Source organism: Heptranchias perlo, chromosome 5, assembly GCF_035084215.1.
Source record: "Heptranchias perlo isolate sHepPer1 chromosome 5, sHepPer1.hap1, whole genome shotgun sequence".
NCBI classification, from domain to species: domain Eukaryota; kingdom Metazoa; phylum Chordata; class Chondrichthyes; order Hexanchiformes; family Hexanchidae; genus Heptranchias; species Heptranchias perlo.
In genome coordinates this window covers 19788282-19805549 of record NC_090329.1, presented here as the reverse complement: position 1 = coordinate 19805549, position 17268 = coordinate 19788282, and the positions used below count along the sequence as shown (strand labels likewise).

At 40.7% G+C, this 17268-nt stretch overlaps 1 protein-coding gene across 1 annotated transcript in view; it reads left to right on the top strand.

Annotated features, from left to right (window-relative positions):
• prim2 (DNA primase subunit 2) overlaps positions 1-17019 on the top strand; it is a 204283-nt gene extending 187264 nt beyond the window's left edge. The window contains exons 12-13 of the mRNA XM_067984052.1: positions 6987-7055; positions 15762-17019. Of these exons, the coding sequence (XP_067840153.1) occupies positions 6987-7055; positions 15762-15995 (303 nt within the window). The 3' untranslated portion in view covers positions 15996-17019. The remainder of the gene's footprint in view (positions 1-6986; positions 7056-15761) is intronic.
• Positions 17020-17268: the final 249 nt, after the last annotated feature.

The window sequence follows — 17268 nt, the reverse complement described above, 5'->3', positions numbered from 1 at the left end:
CACGCTGCTGTGTAGTGTTGAAAGCAAACCTGGCAACCAAACTTTTAAACCTCCATGGTTCCACTTTGTCTCTCGTCACTCCACACACAATTCACAATTACACTGCCATAATAGGCAAATATTGAATACGCCTTTAGCCCACAGTTGCCCAGACACTTAAGATATCTTGGGGATATCTTTGGGGAAAGGGGCGTAGAGTGGGACCCAAGTGTTTCCCCTTTCCAGGGGAGAGGATTTGAAGTCAAGATTGCTGCTCTTCATTTCATAGTGGTTGGGATGGATGGGATTGTTCAGCAAGCTTTTAATGAGATCAAGGTTCCTCCCTCTCAGATACAATGTTTGTCACGTTGTCTTGAAGCACTATATCCCCCGAGTATAAAAGATTAAAGGGGTGATCTAATTGAAGTGTTTAAGATGATTAAAGGACTCGATAGGGTAGAGAGAGAGAGAAACTATTTCCTCTGGTGGGGGAGTCCAGAACAAGGGAGCATAACCTTAAAATTAGAGCTGAATCGTTCAGTGGTGATGTCAGGAAGCACTTCTTCATACAAAGGGTAGTGGAAATTTGGAAAACTCTCCCCCAAAAAGCTGTTGAGATCAATTGAAAATTTCAAACCTGAGATTGATAGATTTTTGTTAGATAAGGGTATTAAGAGTTACCGATCCAAGGCGGGTAAACATAGAAAACAGGAGCAGAGTAGGCCATTCGGCCCTTCGAGCCTGCTCCGCCATTCAATATGATCATGGCTGATCCTCTATCCCATATTCCCGCTCTCTCCCCATACCCCTTGATGCCTTTTGTTAGATGTTTGGTGGATGGAATTAAGATACAGATCAACCATGATCTAATTGAATGGCGGAACAGGCTCGTGGGGCTGAATGGCCTCCTCCTGTTCCTACTACCATCATTGGAAAGGTTTGACTTAAGCAAATTAATAAATAAATCTCAATCTGGAGCACAAGAGCAAGATTTGATACTGCAGTGACTTCCCATTGTAACAAATTCCGTCACAAATTACCTTGTGAAGAGGCATGGCTGATCTTTAGAGCACAGATACTGTGAATCTTGTAAGAGAAAGCCTGAAACTGCTGTGAGTGGACAGCTGTTTCTTACACGTCCTGCTGCTTTGGTGACCCTGAAAAGCAATAAAGGGCTCACTCCTTCAAAAATAATTAGCAGCAAACCAACAAATCCCCATGTGTGTGGAGAGAATAAAGGGAATAAATGCATTTCATCAAAAATTCCTCTAGGAAATTTTTTTTTGTTTTGTTTTTCCCTCCCCCAGGAAGCATAAATTGAGTTGTGTTAGCGTTATCTTTGGAAGAAAAGACGAGGAGCTTTTCTTCAGCATATTTTCATTACAGCTGCCTTGGCAGTTGGTGTATTTTCACTGCTGATTACCATCTCTAGCATTCGTCAAAATATTTCTTCCCTCTTTGGTCAATTCATCACGCAACGCTAATTTGAACCGATCTAGTCTTAATGTCGCAATGCAAACCCGGTTATTCCAAGTCGGAGCACTATAGAAAATGTTAGCGTTGTTTTCAAATAATTTGGACCTTTTTCAACATCAAAATACAAGTTATGTTGATGGGATTAGATGAAGTAGGGTGGGAGGAGGCTTATGTGGAGCACAAGCCAGTTGGGCCAAATGGCCTGTTTCTGTGTTGTACATTCTATGTAAAATCCTATCTCGTGTTTGTGCTGTTGGAACTTCTGAGGAAGGTGGTGCCTTATGGCCGAGACGTTATACCAACTCTGCCTGTTAAGTTGGGCATAAAATTTTTTTTATGGCACTATTCAAGGAAGAGCAGGGAGTTCTCCTGGTGTCCTAACCAACATATACCCCCTTAACCAAAAACTCCAAAAAAACAGGTTGACTGGTCACTCACTCATTTGCAGTTTGAGAGACATTGCTGTGTGCAAGTTTTGCGGCCATATTTACCAACATAACAGTGACTCCACTTCGTAAGTTACCATTAGTTGTAAAGTGCTTTGGGACACCCGGAAGAAGCATAAATGCAAATTCTTTCTTTAATGAGGCTTTATAGCAAAAACTATGTGAATTGACTTTATAAAATTGAGCTGTGGGAAAAAAAACTATACACACTATGTAGGTTGATTTAGTGAAACCGATTGCCTTTACCGGTTGATACCGAGGGGAAACGTTCGTGTTCTCAATTTGTTTTTGTGTTTATTCTTCAACTGGAGCATTAAATGAAAAGGAATTTTTAATGAAAGGAGCAGCTACTTGCTAAAATGTAAAAAAAAAGTGCAGAGTATTTTTATTTTTGAAGCAAAATCGTTTGATAGTCTTGGTGCTTCCAGTCTTGACAACTATAACTGGTACGAGCGTCACCTGCTGTAGTTTTTGAGGGGGATGTAACTTTGTTGAGTGAGTCACACCTAGGTGGTATTTAAGAAGGATTTGTAGAAAAGCCTTAAACAGACCAAGCTGTTTCCGTAGTATGTTTGTGTGCAGTTCTGTGTCAAAACAGGTTGGGATAGTCTTGGCCCAATTCCAACTAGTGTGTTTGCTGCTTGTTGTATGATAACCATTAGCATCATTTTGTTTCATTTGATTGTGGTAGTAGCATAGTGGTGAACCTTTTCCTTTGTGTGGGGCAGGGGTTGTCCTGATCAAGCTGAGGGATCTCAGTATTGGGATTATTTTGACTTTTTAAATCTTGTGATAGCATTCTGTGCTCAGGTTAGGAACAGCGGAGAAAAGAAAAGAAAATCTTGAAGGACGACTGCTATAAAGATTGAAAGTGCATGACTGAGCGACTGATCTTTATATGTGTCTTGAGGACTTATTTATTCTAAAACAATGCTAAAATAGACTGACAAATTAATTTGCTAATCATGACAAATTCTGGGAGTGGGAGATTAAATTGGAGATGATAATGAACAAAAGAATGAAATAGGATTTGGGGTCATTTTTGGGTGATGGGTTTATTGGTCTAACCTCTGCTACATCTGACGAGGGATCGATATGCTTCGATTTTTTTTTTAAAGTAAATAACATACTCCATGAAAGTAATAGAAAATATCACTTAGCTCCCCACCAAAGCTTGGTTGGTTACTTCTGCTGGTCAGTGAGGAACAGAGGCATGCAGACCAGGAAGATCCCAAGCTTGATCTGTGGCTTTTGCTGCGTTAGCTGATCTCAGGCAGGACGGTGGTGCAATTGGCATCAATATCCTAGGTTACAGAGGGGGCTTGGTGCGAAGAGAGAATTGGCCTCAGCTGCAAATAACCCGCTGGCACTCACTGTCCCGTGTGAATTAGTATCAATTTCCGCTCCCAAGTGGCAAAAATGCTGACAGTATGTCTCTTGAGTGAGTTACGGGCAGGCGACTGTCGAGTGTGAGTTATATGTATCATCGCCCTCTAGGAGCGGATGGGAAGAAATTGGAGGCGAAAGGAAAAATACTTAGTTTTGCGTAACAATAATTCACCCAGACTGTGTATGAACAGTTTTTTTTAATATATACTACTCATTAGTAATCACCATGTTAGTCACACAAAATATTACTTTTGATGTACGAAAGACCAATAAATTCCCACATTCTGGAAAATAAGTATGGTGGTTTGACTTGATGCCTTAATTTTATCAATTCTCCTGCTGTAGTCCTTTGTTTCTGTTGTCTCAACCTGCTCAGACAAGTTACGTCCCACAATGCTGATTTGTGCAATAGACAAGCCCGCACTACAGATAATTACTAAGCTCCTGATGCTTAAAATAATATGAAGCTGAATCCTTGCAGTTGTCTCACTTTAAGGGTCTGCGTGTAAAAAAAAATCTATGCTTTATAAATGATGCATGCGCCAATACCAGACAGTGAATTTCATTCACTTGTATCCAAGACTTGTAAACCGCATTGCTAGATGTGCTGGTGGCTCTTTTTCTGGCAATTTCACATTGAAGATGACAGTTATTATTATTAGGTTACACTTTTGAAAGAATAATTATCATTTAAGTCAGGTGTGCTCTGCCAGCAATATCAAATTCGATTCCCAGTGGTCGGGGCTGCTGAAAATGCAGCAGAATAAAGCTGAGCTGTTCAGAAAGCTCCCGACCGATCTGGATGTGGCAAATCTCTCAAAGTCCAGTGGGGGTTTTCTGTAATAACAGTATCCCATCCAAATCTGTAATTGTCAGTCATTTTTCTCCTCGTCAGTTTTATTCTCTCTTACCAATCTTCTCCCTCCCCTTCTGTTGTAAAGCCATTGACTATTGGCTGGGTTACAGTGCCACAATGGTACTTTGCTAAATGAGAAACTGTTTCCATTGGCAGGAGGGTCAGTAACCAGAGGACACAGATTTACGGTAATTGGCAAAAGAACGAGAGGCGAAATGAGGAAAAAAAATTTTACGCAGCAAGTTATTATGATCTGGAATGAAAGGGCGGTGGAAGCAGATTCAATACTAACTTTCAAAAGGGAATGGGATAAATACTTGAAGGGGGAAAGAATTACAGGGCTATGGGGCAAGAGCAGAGGAGTGGGACTATTTGGTTAGCTCTTTCAAAGAGCCGGCACAGACACAATGGGCCGAATGGCCTCCTTCTGTGTTATATCATTCTATCGCACAACCAGTTGCACTTGTTATTGAAAGTGATAAAGCAATGGATTAAGGAAATTCTGCTGTTGGAAAATAAATATCATCAATTTTCTTTTTTTTCCCACTTCTGTTTAAAATTGAGGTCAAGACTCTCTTTTTATTGCCACCTGTTCACTTGTCTTTCCAAACCAAGAGCTGAGAGGGTCAATGAGTGACCAGCGCTCGGACTTCTTCCAGTGTCACTCAGAACCAGGTGCAAAGGGTTGACCAGTAAAAAGAAAGGAAGATGGACTTGCATTTATATAGCACCTTTCACAACCTCAGGACGTCCCAAAGCGCTTTACAACCAATGAAGTACTTTTTTTGAAGCACAGTCACTGTTGTAATGTAGGAAAAGCGGCAGCCAAATTGTGCACAGCAAGCTCCCACAAACAGCAATGTGATAATGACCAGATAGTCTGTTTTAGTGATATCAGCTGAAGGATAAATATTTGCCAGGACACTGGGGAGAACTACCCTGCTCTTCTTTGAAACAGTGCCTGGGGATCTTTTATGTCCACCTGAGAGGACAGACGGGGCCTCAGTTTAATGCCTCATCCAAAAGACGGCACCTCCGACAGTGCAGCACTTCCTCAGTACCGCACTGGGAGTGTCAGCCTAGATTATGTGCTCAAGTCTCTGGAGTGGGACTTGAACCCACAATCTCCTGACTCAGAGGCGAGAGTGCTGCCCACTGAGCCACAGCTGACAATGGATGATTCTCCGTCCCTTTTTCCTCCCTTCCCGTGTGGACACATGTGACCTCCGCTTGGCCCCTTTCCACACAGCGACGTGATGACAATCAGGGACCCATCATTGTGCGACAGGTGTGAGCCCACATTCCTCATTCTGTGGCGCAGCACTTTAATGTGCATCTTTAAACGCATTTTTGGCAGAGCTGATCATAGTTATGAGAGGCGTTTGTTAGATGAAAAAACAAATCGCACTTTTTTATACATATTTTCTATGAGCGAGGCAGACAAAAGATGGGTTACACTCTTTGAGCATGCTGCCCGTTCAGTCCTGTTTTGAGTTAACACCCATCTTGTAGGCTTTAACACGTTAGAACAGCGCAAATTCCCTTGTTCCTCCTCATGTAAAGATCGCTTCAATTTCCTTGTGCTCACAACACAACCCTCCAGCTTAAAATGAACGAGGCTTGAAATGACTGTTGACATTTATGCCTCCCTGCCTTTCCAGTCCAGAGGTGTTGACGGAATGCAGTGCTCGTGTTGTAATTTAGTAGCACAACCGCAAGGCAAGAAGTGTCTTCAGGGTATTAGCATAACGTGGAGCAAGGGAGAGGTGTGAAATTTGTTTTATTTTACCTTCAGTTTATTAAACTTTAAACAATAGCAGATTTTATATCCCATCGTAGCCTTGTGACATACTATCTGACAATGAATTTCATTTGGTTGCTACCTAGCGTATGAGGGAGAGCACATACAGGTCAAACATTTAAAGAATTTGACAAGTTTGAGCATCTGTATTGGCTAATAGTTAGATTAAAATCTCCATTAATTTAAGGCAGCCACGTTCAAGGAAATCACAACAACATTGATGTCAAAGTACGAAAACTGAATTGCAAACCGAGTTTCAGTGCTGCAGTTTAGCCAAGTTTTAACAATGTCAATTGCTTTGATCTCCTGCTAAGTGACATTGGCAGAGATATCTGTCAATACCTATACACTGATATTCGATGACAGGTAGCAGGAGTTAGAAATCCAAACAGTGCTCGCCAGCTTGCATTTGACAGCGCAAGTATTGCGAATAAGGGACATCAACAAATATTCAGAATTCTCCTGAAGATGGTTATCTCCTCGTCTCAACAATTTGGAGCGCGTCTGATAGGAGTGGATTGACTGCAAGTTCTGTTAAGCTGCACAATAAAGGTACAACTTTACAGATCCCAGCAAATGTTGTAGAAAACTGATAAGGATGGCAGTTTATACAAAGGCAAATAGATTAAATTTAGCTTGAATTAGGAAGCAGTGCATAACAAAAGCTACAGTGACACTAGTAATGGCTGCTCAGACTGGGTCATTCATTCTTTTGTTCTGCTTAGCTTTTGTGAGAGTGAAGTTATTAGAGTCTCGGAACAGCAAAAATCCCACATAATACTTCGTTTATCTGCCGTCTCCACTAGATTAAATGCTGTTAGTTGTAGTTGGGTTTTAGCTACAAAGTAAAATGTGTCAAAATGAATTTGTAGTATAATCAAACCGAAAGTATGTTAGTATATTTTTTTCTTATTGGTTCTGATTGCTATGTTTACAATGACACTATGGAGTTTTTAAGTGTCTATTATTGCTCTGCGTTCATCCAGAAATTGGATGAGCCAAGTTTATTCAATAAATCTCTTTTTTTCTTCCCATACAGATTCTGGATTTAGTCAAGGGGATGCACTACCAGCTGGCCTGTCAGAAATACTTTGAGCTTACCCACAATGTAAGGACATGTTTAATTTCCGCTGCACAGTAATGAGAGTGGCTTTGTCAGCCTTGGGAAGTGACTGTAACTGGTGCGTGCAAGTTACAGTCTCCGAAGAGTACTCGCATCCATCATTAGCTGTCATCATTTGTTAATTATTTACGGTTTTATTATCGATGCACGGTTCCTTGCATTTTGCACTGTTTTATATTTCACAGCAACATTTTACAGTTTGCGTACATTTTTTGGAGGGGGGGAGAAATTGAAATTATCTTCAAATCCGATACATTAACTAGGCCAATATTTCCTTTCAAGGAGTTAAAACCACAATTATCTGCAGTGAGTATTGTCAGCTGTAATCACATTTTATGTTAATAGATAATTAAATTGCGCAAACCTTTTGCTAGATCGTTTATCAAAATGACAAACATTTTTCCAGGGCATTCTAAAGAGGATTATCTCCCACTTCATTCTTGAGCAGAACACTAAAAACACAAATATAACGATGCAAAGTATTGGCAGGGGAAAAAAATTATGATCGAGAATTGACCGTGAATCAAAACTTGCGGACAGTCAAAGATCCTGGTTCAGTAAGACTACTTTGCCATGTAAGGATTCTAAGTGTAGTTCACCACTGTATAATTTGTCTTAATTCATTACTGTGATTTTTTTTTAAAAGCACACAGAGGACCAATTTACTGTGAGGTGAAATGGAGTACTAAGATGGACCCAAAGAAATAAAACAAGAACAATCGCATTTATATAGCGCCTTTAACGTAGTAAAACATCCCATGCTCTTCACAGGAGCATTAGAAGGCAAAATTTGACACCGAGCCACATAGCCAGACACTCCCAGATCTCTCGCTTCTCCAATTCTGGCCTCTTGCGCTCCATCATTGGCGGCCGGCTGTGCCTTCACCTGCCTAAGCCCCAAGCTCTGGAATTCCCTCCATAAACCTCTCCGCCTCTCTACCTCTCCCTCCTTTTAAGATGCTCCTTAAATCCTACCTCTTTGACCAAGCTTTTGGTCGCCTGTCCTAATATCTCTTTATGCGGCTCAGTATCAAATTTTATCTGATAACGCTTCTATGAAGCATCTTGGGACATTTTACTACGTTAAAGGCGCTATATAAATGCAAGTTGTTGTTATCTATGAAATTCATATCTTTTTTTAAAAAAAAATCCTTTTTTTCTCTTATGCCCTGAGCACTCTTCCTTCACCAAGAGGAAGAATTGGTAACACGTTGGGTCGCTGTCTTTTGCGTTGACTTCTAAGAGGTGTGCAGGTCTGCCCTGTGTGGATGAGTGAACATCCATTGATTTATTTGTTATTTCCTTTGAGAGAGGCACTTTGCATCTGCCCAACTAGTGCTCCACTAGGATCAAGAACCTGTATTTTATTCAGTATTAAACTGAATCAATCAGAACAAAAAGATGATTGAAGATTTATTTTGTGTATGTACAGTTTTGCCTATGGATACCTGGGGAGGATTGATTGGGCTGGGCTGTGTTGCATCCCATTGATGAATATACTGGAGGCACCACCTAAGCCTATTGATGAAGAATTGCCACTTGATTGATGTTATTCGAGAGCTGTGGGACTGTATCTCAGTAAGAGTCAACACCTTCAAGAAAGGAGGGCTTAGGAATATCATTTCCATCAAAGTCTTGCATCTGGTGCACATCTGGGGTGCCACACTTGAAAATGTGGAGGATTTATACCTCCCGTGTATTGGGATTAGCGCAAATAACCATTTATCTGTTGCCAATCAAATACTTGATTGACTAAAGCAGCAAAAAGTACCAAAAAGAAGAAAGCAGCCAACAGAGTAACATGCAATCAGATTCTCCACTTTATTTCCAAAGCTACCATTCATAACCACCAAAGTCAGTCAAATAATGTCTTCACACTGTTTTCTTCCAACAATTTCCTTCTTGGCTCAGATCAGCATATACAGCTAAAAATATTTATAATATAGTAAACCAATTATGTAATTCAGGGGGATAAAAATCACTAAACATACCCGTAAAATTAGTTCTTTGCTGCTATAAAGACCTCCATAAAGCTTTTCCCACATAGGCTTTCCTCTCTGTCTCAGTTAAGCTCAGTAGGAAGAATCCATCCCTCTCTCTAGCCACTGTCTGAGGTTAAAGCAGACCGTTTGCAACCTTGGCATCCTATTTGACCCTGAGATGAGCTTCCGACCACATATCCTCCCCATCGCCAAGACCACCTACTTCCAGCTCCATAACATCGTCTGTCTCCGCCCCTGTCTCAGCTCATCTGCTGCTGAAACCCTCTTCCTTGTCTTTCTTAACTCCAGACTCGACTATTTCAGTGCTCTCTTGGCCGGCCTTCCTCCCTCCATAAACTTGAGCTTATCCAAAACTCTGTTGCCCGTATCCTAATTCGCACCAGGTCCCGTTTACCCATCACCCCTGTGCTCACTGACCTACATCGGCTCCCGGTCCGACAACGCCTCGATTTTAAAATTCTCATCCTCGTGTTCAAATCTCTACATGGCCTCGCCTCTCCCTTTCTCTATAACCTCCTCCTGCCCTACAACCCTCCGAGATCTCTGCGCTCCTCCAATTCTTGCCTCTTGCGCGTCCCTGGTTTTCATCTCTCCACCATTGGCAGCCGTGCCTTCAACTGCCTAGGTCCTAAGCTCTGGAATTCCCTGCCCAAACCTCTCCGCCTCTCTTCCTTTAAGACACTCCTTAAAGCCTACCTCTTTGACCAAGCTTTCGGTCACCTGTCCTAACACCTCCTTATGTGGCTTGGTGTCAAATTTTGCCCGAATTCGCTCCTGTGAAGCGCCTTGGGATGATTTACTACGTTGAAGGAGCTATATAGATGCAAGTTGTTGTTGTTGTTTCACCTGGGCTTGAACACTGGGAATTTCCAGCTGCTGTGGAGAAATTTTCTGTGCAAGAAAGACACACCAAGGGAGACATAGTTTTGACCCAATTCTCGTGGAACAACAAAACCCAGAATGCGTTGCGACAAACAGGCAGAAAATTATCAAGACCTTTACGGAGTGAGCAATGGGGAAAAAAGAACAAATGTAAAAATGTCATTCTTGTCAGTATTTTATATAGTTTAGGCCATTAAATAAAAATTCTGAAATGGTATTGTTTGAGATAAGGTTTTTTTTTTTGTTTTGTTGAGAGCTATCGGGGGAATGTTTAATGAGCCAGACAGTGGATCGACTAGGTCTGGAGTATTGTGAATGGCCACCTCTTCAGTGGTAAGGCCGTTAAAATTATGAATGGGTTTGATAGGGTAGACAATTGTTTGGGAGACCAGAACTAGGGGCCACAAAAATAAGATAGTCACTAGTAAATCCAATAGGGAATTCAGGAGAAACTTCTTTACCCAGAGTGTGGTTAGAATGTGGAACTCACTACCACAAGGAGTAGCTGAGGATGGGAGAAGGGAATAGAAGGATATGCTGATAGGGTGAGATGAAGAGGGGTGGGACGAGGCCCGTGTGGAGCATAAACACCGGCATAGACCAGTTGGGCCAAGTGGCCTGTTTCTGTGCTGTAAATTCTATGTAATCACATAAATGACTTGAAAAGGAGGACCATTTTGGGAAGAATGAACAAAGGAAGCACTTGCATCTTAAACAAACACTGTAAACCCACTGTGGCAGGTAGAGGGAAAATAATCAATATTTTACAATGGAAATAGTTGTCAATGGCAAATTTTGGGGAGGGAGAAACAAAATTACATTTATAGTTTTATAAAGTGGTCGGTAAATAATATATTATGTGAGGCCTGTGTTTTTAAGTTTCAGTAATATTGTAACATTTTTGCATTGTGTCAGGCATGAAGCATAGCTTAGTAAATTTGTTATACAAGAGATGGCAAACCTGTACTTAGGGTGTAGCAGGACCCTATTAAGCATAAGAAACTTGATTCCAGGCCCCAATGCCACAATTTATCTAGTGATCACAGCTTAATCTTTTCCTTTATTCACCAAGGCAGAATTTTTCTATTTGTTTTTAACATTGATCGGAGAGAATTCTTCATGTTAAGAACATACCCTCCTTACCGTTGCCCAATAGGGTCGCCAACCCTCCAAGATTGTCCTGGAGTCTCCAGGAATTGAAGATTAATCTTCAGGACACTGCTGCGAGTTTTTTAAAAATAATTTTCTTTGAATACTTTTGTTTATTAGTTATAAAAATATCAGACATGGTGATAAAAGGCTGACAGTCAAGAATCATCCAATCGGATAATGAAGAGCCTGTTCACTTTCCGATTGGCAGTGGGAAGGCGAGGCACCGCAAGGATGGACGTGTCGGGTGACCAATGGTGGGAGAGTGGGGGATGAAGCGGTTGGAGGCAGGAGGTCATGTGATGAAATCTCCAGGAATACGTCCAACCAGAGTTGGCAACCCTCCCCTCCCCCCTCCCCCCTCCCCCCCCCCCCCCCCGCCATGACTCTAAAACCTTGCAACTGCTTTGCCGCTGAACCTTGAGGTTCTGCGTGAACCGAATCCCCTACAGCAGTCATTGAAGTTCTTTTAAAATTGATTTTCTAGTACAGTCCTCCTGCCCCTTCCCTTCCACCAGCCACCTCTTTAGATCTCTCTAGATCCTCAACCACGAGGGCTGCGGAAATATGTCAGGGTGTTATAAATTAAGACTGAGATAATGTTTAAAAAATGTCAGACTGTTAAGTGATGCTGAAAGATATTCTTAACTGAAAATGACATTGGTTTTAAGCTATGGTTCTTTCACCGCCTTGACTTAGTTCCTTTAGTAGAAGTTCCCTCCAGGCTGTTTGAACGTGTACTGTCTGCTGGCAGAGGTTTTCAGCTTGTGCCTTTACTGGAGAAGGAGTTGCTTGTGTCAGCTCTCACTTTGCTTACCCAAAGGAACGACCAGAGGCTGGAAAGGTCTGTCTTCCATTCCTGCTGATTCTTAGCTCTCAGTGTATATATATTGTGGCTGCTAAGATTTGACTGGAGTAACATCCCATGTATTTACCTTTTTTGTATTATCTCCTGTCTGTTTAATATTATTCTACTTTCAAAAATAGTAAAGAACAAAAGTGTGTGCACACATTTTTGTTCGTCCTACTATGGTTATTTTAACCCAGTAATCAATTACTGAGAAACTGACAGTTCAGTCCCATTTGAGCTGCATACTTAGAAGCATACAACACAGAAGGAGGCCATTTGGCCCATCATGCCTGACCTGGCTCTTTGAAAGACCTGCTAATTAGTCCCACTTCCCCCCCGCCCCCACTCTTTCCCTATAGTCCTGCTAATTTTTCCTTTTTAAGTATATATCCAATCCCCTTTTAAAAGTGATTGAATCTGCTTCCACCGCCCTTTCAGGTGATGCATTCCAAATCATAATAAGTTGCTGTGTGTAAAAAAAACAAAATTCTCCTCACCCTCCCCCCTGGATTTTTTGATGATTGTCTTAAATCTGTGTCCCCTGGTTACCGACCCTCCTGCCACTGGAAACAGTTTTTCCAAATCCACTCTATCAAAACCCCTCATAATTTTGAACACCTTGAATAACAGATCAGCTAATTGGCATTTTATTTCCGTGTCTTCCCAATGATCCATTCTTGGCATTAATAACTACAAAAGAGGTCCAGACAAGCAAAAAGTGGATGTATGCAAAGGCTTATATGCATGAGTTTCCTCTTTATAGTGTGAAACTTAAAATCTAACAGAGACAAAGACAAGAATTTTAAACCTGAGGCACTGGGAAAGTGGGGAGTGATGTAGGTCAGCCCAGACGAGGGTAATGGGCAAGCGAGGATTTGGTGCAGGATCAGATATGAGCATCAGAATTTTGAATGAGCTCAGGTTTACGGAGGGTGGAGGATGGGAGACTGGCAAGGAGAGCATTGGAGTAATAGAGTCTGGAGGTGAAGAAGGCGTGTACGAGGGAACTGGGTGGGTTTATTCTACCTCCCTCGCTAAGGGCGCTGGAACCATTTATTGCACTCCTCCGCCACCGCCTACTGAGATCAGCTTACTTGCCAAAGACCGGAGTTCAAAGCTGGGACTTTCCTAGTCTCTGTTAGTTCCACAATGTGCAGTTCATGTACAAGCTGTGCCGGCAAGGGAATTTTGAAGCATTTTTACAGATGGACGTGTTTTGTTTCTCATCACATTATTTCCTTTTTGAACGATTTCCACATTCTCCTCCAACAACAATGATGGTCGAAGAATCTTTGAAAGTTTCTCTTCACTGCTGTAGATTGGCTTTGCCAGGACTTCTATTGGAAAATGAACTGCCTCATTCACAACCAGTTGCCCTTTTTTTTAATGAAAACGATAAAGCAATAGATTGATGAAATTCTGCTGTTGGAAAATAAACATCACTAATTTGCTTTTTCTGTTTACAAAAGGCTACGGCTCGTTTCTCTAGAAAAGGGAAGACTTAGGGGTGACCTGATAGGGGTCTTTAAAATGATGGTGGGTTTTGATAGGGTTGACGTAGAGACGATGTTTCCACTTGTGGGGGAGACCAAAACTGGGAGTCAAGATAGTCATCAAAAAATCCAATAAGGAATTCAGGAGAACATCCATTGCCCGGAGAGTGGTGAGAATGTGGAACTCGCTACCACAAGGAATGGTTGATGTGAATAGCATAGATGCATTTAAGGGGAAGCTAGATAAAGACATGAGGGAGAAAGGGATCGAAGGGTATGCTGATAGGGTTAGATGAAGAGGGGTGGGAGGAGGTTCGCGTGGGGTATAAACACTGGCATAGACCTGTTGGGCCAAATGGCCTGTTTCTCTGCTGTAAATTCTGTGTAATTCTATGTAATTATCCACTCATTGCAGAGCACTGATTCCTGAGCTTCACTAGTTTTACTGCAAACTCACAAAGACAGTTGCTGAAGCAGATATGCGTCACCTGGTTTTTGTATGTTTGTAGGTCAGTCCAGCTGAAAAGTGCAAAATGTTTTTTTTTAATTTTGTTTTCCCTCCACTCTTTCTCCCTAAAACTGGATATCATTAATATATTAACATTTTACTACAAAATATCGTCATTCACAATTCTAAAAGTGGTCAGAAAAAAAAATCATCGCACACAGATCTACTGACTGGTAAAATATTAACTGATCTATAGGAGCAGGAGGAGGTCATTCAGCCCCTCCAGCCTGATCCAACATTCAATTAGATCCTGGCTGATCTGAACTTCAACCCCCATATCCCTTGATACCCTCACCTAACAAAAATCTATCGATAGCAGTCTTGAAAGCTCCAATTGTCCCCCAGCATCCACAGGCTTTTGGGGGAGTGAATTCCAGATTTCCACTACTTCCATTTTGCATTTGTTTTGTCAGTTTGAAATAAACTAGTTTTCTTTGCGCAGAGTTGTACAGACATATAGAATTGATTTTGCACACATCAATAAACCCTTAAACATTACACACAAGCTGTTTAGCCCTAGGTTCTTTGAATAGCAAGGTGTCCACAGCATTGTGAGGCATCTGAAAATCAATTGAGTTTCCAGTTTGCCCTGAAATGTATTCTGTTTAACAGTGTTGGCATTCACAGTGCACATCTGTTCAGTAGATATCGAGCAATCCAAAATATCTCTTAACTGAAATATACTTGTCTTGGTTACCCAATTGTTGACTTATCTTAACCAATTGGTCACCACAAGGGTTTGTAGTTATACTTTATTTTTGGCTTTATTTGAGTTCAAGCCTCACCTTTATGCTCGAGACCCTGATCTAGGCTGACACTTCAGTGCAACACTGAGGAAATGTCGGAGGTGCCGCCTTTTGAAAGAGAAGCCTTAATTGGCCGCATAAGAACCCGTGGTACTATTCGAAGAAGAGCCTATAGTTATTTTGATATTCTGGCCAATATTCCTCCCTCAACTGATGCAACCAAAAATAGACCATGTGGTCATTCATTCATTTGCTGTTTGTGGGACCTTGTGCACAAATTGGCTCTGCTGTTTGCTGACACAACTGTGTCTGCACTTCACAAGTAGCTCGTTGGTTAAGCACTTTGAGGCCTCCTGAGGTTTGAGCGGGGTTATATAAATGCAAGTTCTTTTTTTTTAAGTCAGAAATTGTTAATTATTGGCTTTGACATTTTAAATTGCAAGCTGAGTTTTCCCAGATTAAATTAACTTTAAGCTTTAAAAAAAGCGGTTCAAATATCTAGGTCTCAGACTATTTTTTTAAAAAAAAATGTCTGCTATTGCATATTGAATAAGAACAGCTATGCTGGAACAGTTTGATGTAAGCTGCCCTATTAAAAAAAACACATGAGTTTGTATTGAACTCTCGTTGGAATACATAGGGACTTAGAGTGACAGTAAATTATTGTGATTTGTAATTTATGCAGAGTAAGAGAGACTGATGGAATTTATTAGTTTGTTAAAAACATTTTCCAAAACTTCTCAAAATTACTTAGCAAGTCTAATTTTATTGCATTATTTTAATATAATCAGAACTAATATAACATAATTTTCTGGGTTTTTTTAAGGTAGTGAAATGTCACTAATCTCTTTTTTCCTCATTGAGTTCTTTAAATAATGTTTTTAATAGAATTTTCATGAAGTGTCATGCTGGAAATATTAACCTTTAACTCTTCTTAAAGATGCTTAATGCTGTGTAGATCTGGAATTTTCTGTTTTAATCTTCTGCTTCAATTTGTCTTAAGTCACAACATTCAATATAAACCTTCAACTCTCCTTATTTTTGTTTCTCTGCCTTTTAGATTGAAGAAGTCGGATTTTCCCTGAGTCATCCAAATCAGTATTTCATCGAGAGTCAGAAACTTCTCAACGGCAGCCGAGATATAAAGAAAGAGACTAACCAGCCGGAAGGTTCTCAGCGTAGCCAAGGCAGTCAGCCTGCAAGAAGCACCTGTCTCCCCAAACCTGAGAGTCAGCCAGCGCCATTGGACATGGAGAATTTAGAAGAGCTTCTCAGTGAAGGGTACACGGAATGATAGCCGATGAAATCCATTTTGGATTACCACATTTCCTAAAGTGATACTGTCACATGTCGTCCAGTTTTTTTTTCTGGAAATGAGTAAACTTAGGATAAATTGGATGCTTTGCAGAATGGGGCTAAGACAAATATACCAACTTGATCAAAATTTTCTTTGTGTTTTTAAAAAAACGCACGCACACACATAAGATCTTATATTGCTACTTAGATATTGTGGCTTGCCGATATTATGTTAGCTGTTTGGGAGTGAATGGCATAGTTGATGTCGATAGTACAAGTAGAATACAGGGGTATTCTGGGGCTAAAAAATTCTCATTCCACTTTATTCTGCATGTAGTAAGTAAGACTAAGTATAATACGTTGGTGTAATATCTTAAGGTTATGCCACATCAGAATTGAAAGATTTCGGAACTAAAGCACATTACTTTAGAATACTTTTTCAAAATTTATTGTAAGTGAAGAAATATTCAAGCCCAGGCTACTGTAGTGTAGTGAATACTTCAATGTTGCACACTTGATAGCATTTGACAAAGCAGTCTCTCTCTTCTCTACTCATCTACATCATTGCACTCCAATTGTGTTCTACGACTAATGGGTTCACCATCATTAGCTATATTACAGGCTCCATTGCATTATAATGTGATTTGTTCTTTCTCATTGCCCATCAGGTGAAGCGTAAGTATGTTGTATAACACCTTGTATCATTTCCAGAAGAGAAGCACATGTGAATCTATTTTAATTTTCACAATCGTTTTTTGTGACCAGTATTGCATGACATGCAAAAATTAATCAATGCAAAACAAGTTTTTTCAATGTCTGATTTTCCTCAAAACTTAACTGAAGTTTTCTATCGGGAGCATCATATCAAAAGCAACTCACAAACATGATCTTAAAACGGATCATTTCAAACTTTAGCAAAGTTTCTTTGTACAATTAGGACAGGCCTGAATATGAAACACTAACTCCAAGCATGCAGCTTGCAATTCACTCCACCCATCCGTATTAAAAAGCACAAAATTGAGGATCTGTTGTCTTTTGCTTCATTCTAGAAAAAGGTGAGAAATTAGGCTAGAATATTCTAATTACAGTCATTTATAAAACATTGGTATTTGTTCCACAGCTGAGGGAGCAGTAAGTATTGTGCCTGTTGCTTGCATGTGTGGTGGAAACATAAGGAGTGATTTTGTGATCAGCTGTTCCTAGTGGAGAGTGCCCATTGATTATCTGAGATGTACATCCCATGGAATCACCCCTATAGTTGATTTTCCATT